Source organism: Hemitrygon akajei, chromosome 5 (assembly GCF_048418815.1).
Source record: "Hemitrygon akajei chromosome 5, sHemAka1.3, whole genome shotgun sequence".
Lineage (NCBI taxonomy): Eukaryota > Metazoa > Chordata > Chondrichthyes > Myliobatiformes > Dasyatidae > Hemitrygon > Hemitrygon akajei.
Genome location: NC_133128.1, coordinates 97,509,470 through 97,522,700, shown reverse-complemented (window position 1 = coordinate 97,522,700; position 13,231 = coordinate 97,509,470). Strand labels below are relative to the sequence as shown.

Genomic DNA, 13,231 nt, shown 5'->3' with positions numbered 1-13,231 from the left:
GTATTATTTAGCATCAGTTAGTGAAACGTTTTTCTTAGTATGTAGTACATATTTTACCTTTCAATGCATATAAAACACTTAAGAAACATACGTATTTCAATAATTAAACCACTGTGTTGCTTAGTAACAATTGTAGCTTTCATCAGGGCAAGGCCTTTCACATGCTCCATTAAAATTGTTCCGATCATTGACCGACTATAACCTAATGCTTTTCCAATGGCCGATGGTGTTTCACCTCTCCGCTTCTTCACTTCCACCTTATTTTCAATTGTGATCATGATTATTTTCATGAACAGAAACACCGCGGATTCAGAGCTGCGCCGCCGGGTCATAATGTCTGCCGCACTGAGACATGTTAAATAAAGTCTGGGGTTCCGCTGGGTCCTAAAGACCACCGCATTGAGCCAGGTTAAATAAGGGACTTGAGCATCCACGTTTTTTGGTATCCGCGGGGGGGGGGCGGGGGGGGAGGTCTCGGAACCAATCTCCCGCGGATAAGGAGAGCAGACCTTATTACTAAACAACACAGTGGTTTAATTATTAAAATACATAAGTTTCTTAAGTTTTTTAAATGCATAGAAAAGTAAAATATATACTATATACTAAGACAAATGTTTGACTGACGCTAAATAATACTAGATGTACCTGTTCCGACTTACTTATAATACCTAATACAAAGTAAATGCTATGTAAATAGTTGTTATACTGTATTGTTTAGGGAATAATGACAAGAAAAAAAAGTCTGTACATGCTCAAACAATGAGTGCTGGAGAGAGAGCTTCTGGTTTTCCCGATCCGCGGTTGGCTGAATCTGCGCATGCGGAACCCGCGGATAAGGAGGGCTGACTGTATTTCAATATACATTTCAATTTACAATAAAGCAAATGTTTATAATTTAAGCTCGACTTTCAAAAGTTTTTTGCATATTTGAATACAATGAAATACGCATGGTTATGAAGAAAGTGGAGAGTAACAAAACTAACAGGACTGCAATGGTCAGAATTGCTGCCTTCCGTGTTGTAACCATTCCATAGCTCCAGATGATCACTAGTTAGCACCTCTGTACAGTTCCACTACTGTGGTCCTGAGCTTTCTGTTTTAATTCTCTGTCCCACCACCACTCTGACTGGGCCTCAAGCACTTCCAATAAAATGCAGCTGAAGCTTGAACACAAGATCTTTCAAGCAGGTCAACTGCAATAGCTTTAGGTTATGAATTAGAATCAAGTTTAATATCACCAACATATGTCATGAAATTTGTTGTTTTGAAGCAACATTACAGTGCAATACATAAACAATATTACAAAGGTATATAAATAAGTAGTGCAAAAAGAGAGCAAAATTAGTGAGGTAGTGTTCATGGGTTGGTTCATTGCCCATTCAGAAATCCTGATGGCGGAGCAAAAGGAACTGTTTTAAAATGTTTACTGTTATTCTCAGTTATTCTTAGACAGGTCCTTTCCAACTTGTTGCTCAAAACCAATTGGATTTCCTGAATTTTATTGTTTCTCTCCATGGTTTCTATCTCAAACCCTGAATATTTTCCTGTGTTTTCTAATTCTACATTAGACAAGTACTTTATTTGCTATGCATGTGTTAAAACACTCCAGAAATGTTGTTCTTTACCATCAACTATTAGGGCTGGTTCAAGAAGATCTATCAGTGCATTCCAACAATTGGAATTCAGATTAGGTTCGCCTTAAAGTCCACATGTATTTTAATTGGTAACAACAGAGCTGTACATTAGTGCTCCCACTGTCTGTAACCCCAGCAACAGTAAAAGGCCAGGAATCCTACCAACCAAAGCAATTCACATTCATCCTACTCACTGGTCAATCCTAACAATAAACACCTCAGCCAAAAGCACCATCTGCCCACAACCATCTATCTGTAACAAGCAAATCTGCCAGAGAAATGTGGTTTGGTTTTAGACTAAATAAGAGATAAGAATAGCAACGTCAAGCTATAATCAAGAAAAGATAAAGTTGTTACTTTGACAACTAAAATATGATTAATTATCTCCCCAAAGAGAATTGTACATCTCCCTAAACAAAAGCTGTGTAGAAGAGAAAGCAATTAATTTGTAGTGTAAGAGTTGTCCAAAATTCCATTCTGTGATTCACCAAGTAGATTGTGGTAACTGGCCTCAACGACTATACTCCAATAGCACTTATATCCTAAGCGCTTTGAGAAGTTGATGATGAAACCTATGAACTCCTGCCAGAGAAGCTCCAATTTGTCTAATGTCACAACAGGTCAAAAGCAAATGCCATTTCCATAAGAGCATAAGACATAGTAGCAGAATTAGATCATTCAGCCTTCAAATCTGTTCCAGCACTCCATCATAGTTAATCCCAGATCCACCTGCCTTCTCATCATATCCTTTGATGCCCTGACCGATCAGGAAATGATCAACTTCCACTTTAAATATACCCATGGACATGGCCTCATTTCAGTCTGTGGCAGAGCATTCCAGATTCACTACTCTCTGGCTAAAAAAAATCCTCCTTACCTCTGTCCTAAAAGGTCACCCCTCAATTTTGAGGCTGTGCCCTGCAGTTCTGGATACCCCCACCATAGGAAACATCCTCTCCACATCCACCCTATCTAGTCATTTCAACATTATTAGGTTCCAATGCATTTTTCTAAATTCCAATGAATACAGGCGCAAAGCTGCCAAACGCTCCTCCTATATTAACCCCTTCATTCCCAGAACCATCCTTGTGAACCTCCAATGACAACACATCCTTTCTGAGATATGAGACCCAAAACTGTTGACAATAAATTAAGTGCGGCCTGTCTAGTGTCTTATAAAGGCTCAGCATCATCTCCTTACTTTTATATTCTATTCCCCTTGAAATAAATGCCAACATTGCATTTGCCTTCTTTACCACAGACTCAACCTGTAAATTAACCTTCTGGGAGTCTTGCACGAGAACTCCTCAGTCCCTCTGCACCTCTTGGTTGAACCTTTTCCCCATTTAGTTAATACTCTGCACCATTGTACCTTTTACCAAAATGCATTATCATACATTTCCCAACACTGTATTCCAACTGCCTTTTTTGCTGATTTTTCCAATTTGTCTGAGTCCTGCTGCAATCACATTGCTTCCTCAGCACTATCTACTCCTCCACCTATCTCTGTATCATCCACAAACTTTGCCACAAAACCATCAATCCCATTATCCAAATCATTGATAAACAATGTGAGAAGTGTGGGGTCCCAATACTGACCCCAAGGAACACCACTAGTCACTGACAACCGACTAGAAAAGGTCCCTTTTATTCCCACTCACTGCCTCCTGCCTGTCAGCCATTCCTCCATCCATGACAGTACCTTTCCTCTAACGCCATAAAATTTTATCTTGTTAAGCAGCCCCATGCGTGACACCATATCAAATGCCCTCTGAAAATCCAAGTAAATCCAGTGTTTCTCCTTTGTCCACCCTGCTTGTTATTTCCTCGAAGAACTCTTTAACAGATTTGTCAGGCAAGATTTCCCTTTACAGAAACCATACTGACTTTGACTTATTTTATTATTAGTCTCCAAGTACCCTGAAACCTCATCCTTAATAAGAGACTCCATTTCCCAGCCACTGAGGTTAGGCTAACTGGAATAACATTTCCTTTCTTTTGCTTTCCTCCCTTCTTAAAGGGTGGAGTTACATTTGCAATCTTCCAGTCATCCAGGACTATGCCTGAATCAAGTGATTCTTAAAAGATAATGGCCAATACATCCATTATCTCTTCAGAACCTCCTTCAAGACTCTGGGGTATAGTCCATCTGGTCCAGGTGACTTATCCACCTTAAGACCTTTCAATTTGCCTTGCCTACCTCACCAGCATCATTTTCCAGTGGTCCAATATCAACTCCGATCTCCCTTTTATTCTTTATATAACTGAGAAAACTTTTGGTAACCTGCCTTACATTATTGGCTAGTTTGCCCTCATATTTAACCTTTTCCCTTCTTATAGCTTTTTTAGTTGCCTTTTGTTGGATTTTAAAAGCTTCCCAATCATCCAACTTCCCACTAATTTTTGCTACATTATATGCCCTTCCTTTGGCTTTTATGCAGTCCTTAACTTCCCTTGTCAGCCTTGGTTGCCTACCCCAGCCATTTGAGAACTTCTTCTGTGGGACATATCTATACTGTGCCTTGTGAACTATTCCCAGAACCTTCAGCCATGTCCGTTCTACCATCATCTCTGCCAGTATCCTCCTCCAATCCACCTGGGCAAGTCCTCTCTCATTCCCTTTATTCCATCGCAATACTGATACATGTGACTTATGCTTCTCCCTCTCAAATTGCAGTATGAATTCAATATATTATGATCACTGCTTCCTAAGGGCTCCTTTACATTAAGCTCCCTTACAAGATCTGGGTTATTACACAGCACCCAATCTAAAGCAGCCTTTCCCCAAGTAGGCTCAAGCACACGCTGCTCTAAAAAGCAATCTCACAGACATTCATCAAATTCCCTCTCTTGCGATCCGACACCAACTTGATGTTCCCAATCCCCTTGTATATTGAAGTCCCCCATTACAATTGTGACACTACCTTTATTATGTGTCTTTTCCAGCTCCCTTTGCAATCTCACATTCCCCACATTTAGAGGCCTACATATGATTCTCCTAATTTTTTTTTATCCTTGCAGTTTCTTAACTCCATCCACAAAGATTCAACGTTCTCTGACCCTATATCACCTCTTTCTAAGGATGTAATTCCATCTCTTTGTAACAGAGCCACCTCACCATCTATGCCTTCCTGCCTGTCCTTTGAAGTTCAGCCACGACTCATTGATGCCCACAACGTCATACCAACCAATCTCTAATTGCGCCACTAGTTTGTCCACCTTATTCCAAATGCTACATGCATTTAAATACAGCACCTTCAGTCCTGCATTCTTCACCCTTTAGTATTTTGACTCTGTGGTACAATTTAACTCTTTGCTCTGTCTGCATTTGTACCTAATCATTGGCTTGTCCTTCCTTACAGTCATGTAAGCCATTGTAAGTCAAAGTAAACCTGCTGGTTCATTCTCAGTTCTATCTTACTGGTTCCCATCCCCCTGCCATATTGGTTTAAACCACTCCCCATAGCTCTAATAAACCTGCCTGCAAAAATATTGGTTCCCGGTGGATTCAAGTGCAACCGGTTCCTTTTGTATAGGTCCCACCTGCCCCAGAAGAGGTCTGAATTATATCTGGCTCTTCACACAGCTTTGGAACATCTGGACAGTGAAGATGCTTATATCAGGTTGCTCTTCATTGACTACAACTCTGCATTCAACACTCTCATCCCCTCAAAACTAATCAATAAATTCCAAGGCCTAAGCTTTGATACCTCTTTGTGCAACTGGATCCTCGATTTTCTCACTTGCTGACCCCAGTCAGTTTGGATTGGCAACATTACCTCCACAATCATCATTACCACAGGTGTGCCACAAGATTGTGTGCTTAGTCCCCTGCATGAGTCTCTTTATATTTATGATTGTGAGGATAGGTACAGCTTCAATGCCATATGTAAGTTTGCTGATGACATCACTTGTTGGCCAAATCAAAAGTGGTGATGAATCAGCATATGCTATAGGAAGGAGATTAAAAATCTAGTTGAATGGTGTCACAACAACAACCTCTCACTCAATGTCAGCAAAACCAAAGAGCTGATTATTAACTATAGGAGTAAGAAACTGGTGGAGGTCCATAAGTCAGCGAATTGGAGATGGAGAAGACCAGTAACTTTAAATTCCTCAGTGCTGTCATTTCAGAGGATTTTCAGCACAGGAGTGTAATTACAAAGAAGGATGGCAGCATATCAATTTTTTTAGACGTTTGCGCAGCTTTGGTATGTCACCTAAAACTTTAACGAACTTCTATAGATGCATAGTGGAGAGTATACTGACTGGTTGCATCATGGACTGGTATAAAAACACCAATGCCAAAGAATGGAAGAGTCTTCAACAATTAGGCTCCTGTACCAGCATGGATAACTTCACTCAACTCAACACTGAACTGATTGCACAACCTATGGATTCACCTTCAAGAAATCTACAACTCATGTTCTTTGTAATTATTGATGTACTTATTTATTTTTGTATTTGTACATATTGCCTTTTACACATTGGTTGCTACTCAGTCTTTCTGTGTATTTTTTTTATTGATTCTATTATATTTCTTTGTTCTATTGTGAATGCCTGCAAGAAAATGAATCTCAAGGTAGTATATGATGACATACATTCTTTGATTAAAAAACTTTGAACTTTGAATTGGTAAATTGGCTTATTGTTGTGATATATACTGAGGCACAGTGAAAAACTGTTTTGCATGCCTCCTGTATAGATAATTTCATTAGATCAGTGGACTGAGGTAGTAGAAGGAAAGTAACAACACTGTGAATAAAGTGTTATAATAAAAAGCAATATATTAAAAAAAGCAATAGAGAAAAGGCAATGCAGACAGATAATAAAGTGTAAAGCCATAACAATCTAGATTATGATGATGTACTAGGGAACATTTGAGACAGAAGCTGTCCTTGAGCCCTGTGAAGCATGTTTTCAAGGTTTTGAATCTTCTGCCCAACAGAAGCTGGGAGAGAAGAGAAAATAAACACGAGTTAATCTGCAGATGCTGGAAATTCAAACAACATACACAAAATGCTGGTGGAACACAGCAGGTCAGGCAGCATCTGTAGGGAGAAGCACTGTTGATGTTTCGGGCCAAAACCTATCATCAGAGAAGAGAGAATATCTGGGTTGGGTGAAGACGTTGATTATGTTGGGTGCTTTACTGAGGGAGAGAGAAGTGTAGACGAAAGTCCACTTCTTTCAAGTAGAAAATGACATGTTCTGAATGTATGATAGAAAATAAGCACTTCAGTCCAAGATCTTGTGCTGACTTTTTAACCTACTCCACAATCAATCTAACCCTTCCCTCCTACATACCCCATAACCCTCCATTTTTCTTTCATGCATGTGTCTATCTAGGAGTCTCCTAAATGTATCAACCTCTACCACCATACCAGGTAGTGCTTTTTAGGCACTTACCACTCTGAGTAAACAAAATTATCTCTAACACCTCCCTTAAACTTTCCCCCCCAACATCTTAAACAGACGTCCTCTGCTATTAGCCATTGTCACGCTGGGAAAATGGTGCTAGTTATCCATGCTATCTGTGCCTCTTATAATATTATACACCTCTAACAAGTCACCTTTCATTCTCCTTAGCTCCTAGCATACTCAACCTTTCTTCATAAGATAGGTTCTCTAATCTAAGCAGCATCCTGGTAAATGTCCTCTGTAAGCTTCCCCATCCTTCCGACCAGAAATGAACACAATACTCCAAGTGTGGTCGAACCAAAGTTATTGGTGCTGCAACATTATCACGTGGTTCTTGAACTCATCACCTAACTAATGAAAGATAACACACCATACACCTTCTTAACCACCCTATCAACTTGTGCAACATCTTTAAGGGATCTATGGACTTGGACTCCCTTTGTTTTGGAACACTACTAAGAATCTTGCTATTAGCCTTGTACTTTGCCTTCAAATTCAATCTTCCAATGCATATTACTTCAAACTTTTCTGGATTGAACTCCATCTGCCATTTCTCTGCCCAGCTCTGCATACTGTTTATGTCCCCTTGTCACCTATGACAAGTTTCTACACTATACACAACACTTTTAACCTTCTCGATACAGCTGAATAATAGATTATGAAGACAATTGTGTTGGTAAAGTGGAAGGACAGAAAAATAATAAACAAGGTGGATGAATCTGAAGATGTATGTCTCTTTTATAGCTTTGAGATGCAGTCAGTGACAGAGTACCATACCCAGTACTAATCCAAAGGCTCAACAGGAATCAACATCTGGCAAGGTATCAATACAGCACATGAGCTACTGAGAGATCCTGCGCTGGTCCACAAGGCTCAGTAACCTTACATGCACTTAGAAGACTCAAAGATAAAGCCATAAGAGCACAAGACATGGGAGCAGAATTAGGGCATTTGGCCCAGTGAATCTGCTCCAGCATTCTGTCATGGTTGATTTATCCCTCTCAACCCCATTCTTCTGCCTTCTCCCCGTAACCTTTGATGCCCTTAACCTATCAACCTCTGCTTTGAATATGCCCAATGACTTAGCCTCCAGTCTAAGGCAATGAATTCCACAGATTCACCATCCTCTGGCTAAAGATAGACAAGGGTTGGAATAGGAATGCACAAGTTACCAGGTCAGCAAACAAATGGCCTGAACCAACAATCCAGAGAAACAAGTTCAAATCCCATCACAGCAACTAGTGAATTTAAATTCAGTAATTTAAATAAAAACACGAGCGCAAATGATCACAAAACTACCAAAATGTTGTTTAAAAACTTGACTGGTTAATCTTAACCAGACTAGCTTATAGGTGACTTTAACCTCTCAACAGTGTGTCTAGCTCTGAATGACCCTATAAAATGGGCTAACAATTAGTTATATAGCCTGAACAATCAGTCATTCAGTTTAAAGGCAGTAAATGTGACCATTGTTTATCACACCCACATGCAAAGGAACAATCACTCCCAGCTTTTGTCAAAGCCATCTCCCCTCAATGTGCCAAACTGTATCGTCACTATCTATGGTCTGACCACAGTTTACAGAATTCAAACTCAATGCCTACCAGGAGCCCATAGAACCAAAAACGTGGGATTAGGAATCCATTGCCAGAAAAGAGCCTCAGCACATAAAAGGGACTTTCTGCAATCACCCACCTCCAGCAGTGCTCCTGTCTGGAAGAACTTCAGCGGTTTTTCAATGGAATAGTAGAGACCGTGATAGGTGCCCCGGGCCAGCCCAGCTCGAATCAGACCAACCGCAATAACTAGCCACCTGAAACAGAAGCAGGATTAAAAATGGGACCCTTTCAGAGGTTTCAAAACAAAGATCTTTCTAATCCTTAGTAAAAGTAGTACATTCTATTTATGGAACAGTGGTACTTCCATTAACCCAGATTAATTGTAGCTGCTTTCAATAGAATGTCACTGGCTTTGATATTGTTGAATGTAAAATCTGAACTCGCGTTATTGGACAAAATGGTACTCGAGTGAGGAAAGGTGAAAAATTAGGACAGATAGCAAAAGTCTGATCATTTTAAGAAGGGTTTTAAAAGAGGGTACGGAGATACAGATAGTGGAGTGGAAGGTTACATTGGCCAGTAAGTGAGCTGTACAAACCAGCAGAAGAGCTTTAGAAACATAGAAATCTACAACACATTACAGGCCCTTTGGCCCACAAAGTTGTGCCGACCCTGTAACCTACTCTAGAAACTGCCTAGAATTTCCATACCACATAGCCCTCTATTTTTCTAAGCTCCATGTACCTAAGAATTTATTAAAAGTCTATTGTATTCGCCTCTATCATTGTTGCTAGCAGTCTAATCCACGCATCCACCACTCAATGTGTGAAAAACTTACCTCTGGTATCCCCCTTGTACCTACTTCCAAGCACCTTAAAACTATGCCCCCTTGTATTAGCCATTTCAGCCCTGGGGAAAAGGCCTCTGGCTATCCACATGATCAATGCCTCTATCAGGTCACTTCTCATCCGCCACAGCTCCAAGGAGAAAAGGCCAAATTCACTCAACCTATTCTCATCAGGCATGCTCCCCAATCCCGGCAACATCATTGTAAATCTCCTAGACAAGCTTACCTTGCATTCATTGATTCATTGGGTTTCACTGGAGGGTTATGGGCTGAGTGCGGGTCAGTGGAATTAGGTGACAGTAAGCGTTTGGCACAGAATAGAAGGGCCGAGATGGCCTGTTTCCGTGCTGTAATTGCTATATGGTTATATTATCTAGGTTCATGTTGGATTACAATCCAAATTTTCTTGTAGTTCAATTTTCTTTATGCTAATTTATATATTTGTATAATCACATTTCCTTGCAAATGTTCAGTGGATTTTCAGTAATTTAGACAATAGACAATAGGTGCAGAAGTAGACTATTCAGCCCTTTGAGCCTGCACTGCCATTCTGAGATCATGGCTGATCATCTACTATCAATACTCGGTTCCTGCCTTGTCCCCATATCCCTTGATTCCCCTATCCATAAGATACTTATCTAGCTCCTTCTTAAAAGCATCCAGAGAATTGGCTTCCACTGCCTTCTGAGGCAGTGATTACTAATTTATAGTATAGTTGGTTCTGTATTTTCTGGTAGTTTCTTTGTCTGCAGTTTGTGTCAAACCATACAATGTCTTATAGTTTGTTCTCATCAAAGGAATTTCCTTATCTGTCTAGCTTGCCTAGTTTTCAGTATATGACTTCTTTGTTCTTTCTCCTTTCCTTTATCTTCTTTTTTTTCTTCTTTCAATAGTGAGTTGGTTACTATTATTTCTTCATATGAACACCTAATAAAATGGCTGTAACCACAAGATTTACACCTCATTCTTGACTTTCAAAGAGCTTTCTGGACAATATCATCTGCAGATCCAACAGCAGTGACTGTGAAGTGCATTTTCATTCCTGTGGTGGATATAAAGCCTAATTTTTGGCTCACCTGTATGCAATTCATGGTGAAGAAAAAATAATAGGTGCAGGTGCGGAAAGAGTAACATTTTGAGATTACAGACTGACTTTCCATGTGATAATCAGAAGCAAACATAAAAATATCAGTACTATCAAACCAGAGAGGCATAGACAGAGTTCCAGTGATGGATGAAAACTCCCAAAATGGGCTCTGATTTCCACTCTTACCCCCAAATTCAATTTATGTAACCACTTTAAAACCATAAAACACTATAAAATATAGTAGCAGAATTAGGCCATTCATCCATTGAATCTGCTCCATCATTCCACCATGGCTAATTTATTACCCTACTCAACACCATTCTCCTACCTTCTTCCCTGTAACCTTTTACACCGTTACTAATCAAAAACTGATCAAGCTCTGCTTTAAATATACCCAATGACTTGGCTCCACAGCTGTCTGTGGTAATTTATTTCACAAATTCCTTATCTTTGTTTGAAAGGGATGTCCTCATATTCTGAGGCTGTGCCTTCAGGTCCTAGACTCCCCCTATTATAAGAGGCATCTTCTCCATGTCCACTCTATCTAGGCCATTCAATAGAATGGTTTCAATAGGTTTCAATGAGATTCTCCAGTCATTTTCTAAATTCCAATGAGTACAGGCACTCTACATACATTAACCCTTTCATTCTCGGTATGTATTATCAAACAAAATTGGGAATGTCTGTGATGTAGGCCTCCGTAAGCCTCAACAGACCATGGATTTGCGACTTGGAAAGTTTCCAGGGTGCAAGCCTGGGCAAGGTTTTTTTTAAATGGAAGACCGGCAGTTGCCCAAGCTGCAAGTCTCCCCTCTCCAAGCCACCGAAATTGTCCAAGGGAAGGGCATTAGGACCCATACAGTTTGGCACCAGTGTCGACACAGAGCAATGTGTGGTTAAGTGCCTTGCTCAAGGACACACATGTAGCCTCAGCCCAAGCTTGAACTAGCGACCTTCAGATCACTAGACGAATGCCTTAACCACTTGGCCATGCGCCAACACAATCATACACTAAGTCACACGAAGAACCCAAGGATGGATCACAAAAAGCTGAATCAAAAGCAGTTTGACACACCTTAGAACAGAGAGAACAGGGTGAGAGTGAGAAAGAGAGTGTGAAATATATATATATATATATATATATATATATATAGTGAGATATTCCACAGCTCCATGGCCTGGCAATGGAGATGCTATTAATATTAATCCAGACTTTGGAAGGCTGCAGTATGATAAAGGGAAAGGCTGAGGCCATGAAAGGATAAGAAAACATGGACAAGAACTTTAAAATTGAGTTTTAGACTAGACCCCCATTTTTGTAATCAAAGTGATCTGATATCCTTTAAATCAATAAGATGCTTTGACCGTAAGATATAGGAGCAGAAGTAGGCCATTCAGCCCATCAAGTCTGCTCTGCCATTCCATCATGGCTGATCCAATTCTTCCAGTCATCCCCACTCCCATGCCTTCTCCCCACACCCTTTGATGCCCTGTCTAATCAAGAACCTATCTATTTCTGCCTTAAATACACCCAATGACTTGGCCTCGACAGCCGCTCGTGGCAACAAATTCCACAGATTTACCACCCTCTGACTAAAGTAATTTCTCTGCATCTCTGTTCTAAATGGACATCCTTCAATCCTGAGGTCACGCCCTCTTGTCCTAGACTCCCCTACCACAGAAAATAACTTTGCCATATCTAATCTGTTCAGGCTTTTTAACATTCAAAATGTTTCAATGAGATCCCTCCTCATTCTCCTGAACTCCAGGGAATATAGCCCAAGAGCTGCCAGGCATTCATCATAAAGTAACCCTTTCATTCCTGGAATCATTCTTGTGAATCTTCTCTGAACACTCTCCAATGTCAATATATCCTTTCTAAAATAAGGAGCCCAAAACTGCACACAATACTCCAAGTGTGGTCTCACGAGTGACTTATAGAGCCTCAACATCACATCCCTGCTCTTATATTCTATACCCCTAGAAATGAATGCCAACATTGCATTTGCCTTCTTCACCACCAACTCAACCTGGAGGTTAACCTTTAGGGTATCCTGCACAAGGACTCCCAAGTCCCTTTGCATCTCTGCATTTTGAATTCTCTCCCCATCTGAATAATAGTCTGCCTGTTTATTTCTTCCACCAAAGTGCATGACCATACACTTCTCAGCATTGTATTTCATTTGCCACTTCTTTGCCCATTCCCCTAAACTATCTAAGTCTCTCTGCAGGCTCTGTTTCCTCAACACTACCCCACTCCTCCACCTATCTTTGTATCATCAGCAAATTTAGCCACAAATCCATTAATCCCATAGTCCAAACCACTGACATACATTGTAAAAAGCAGAAGTCCCAACACCGATCCCCATGGAACACCACTGGTAACTGGTAGCCAGCCAGAAAATGATCCCTTTATTCCCACTTTGTTTTCTGTCGATCAGCCAAAGTTTCACCCACGCTAGTATCTTCCCTGTAATTCCATGGGCTCTTATCTTGCTAGGCAGCCTCATGTGCGGCGCCTTGTCAAAGGCCTTCTGAAAATCCAAGTACAGCACATCTACTGCATCTCCTTTGTCAACCCTGCTTGCAATTTCGTCCAAAAATTGCAGTAGGTTAGTCAGGCAGGATTTTCCTTTCAGGAAACCATGCTGGCTTTGGCCTATCTTGTCATGTGCCTCCAGGT

At 40.5% G+C, this 13,231-nt stretch overlaps 1 protein-coding gene across 1 annotated transcript in view; it reads right to left on the bottom strand.

The window, feature by feature from the left end:
- hacd2 (3-hydroxyacyl-CoA dehydratase 2) overlaps nucleotides 1-13,231 on the bottom strand; it is a 68,487-nt gene that overhangs the window by 37,154 nt on the left and 18,102 nt on the right. Inside the window, exon 2 of the mRNA XM_073046118.1 lies at nucleotides 8,751-8,868. Within this exon, the coding sequence (XP_072902219.1) occupies nucleotides 8,751-8,868 (118 nt within the window). The remainder of the gene's footprint in view (nucleotides 1-8,750; nucleotides 8,869-13,231) is intronic.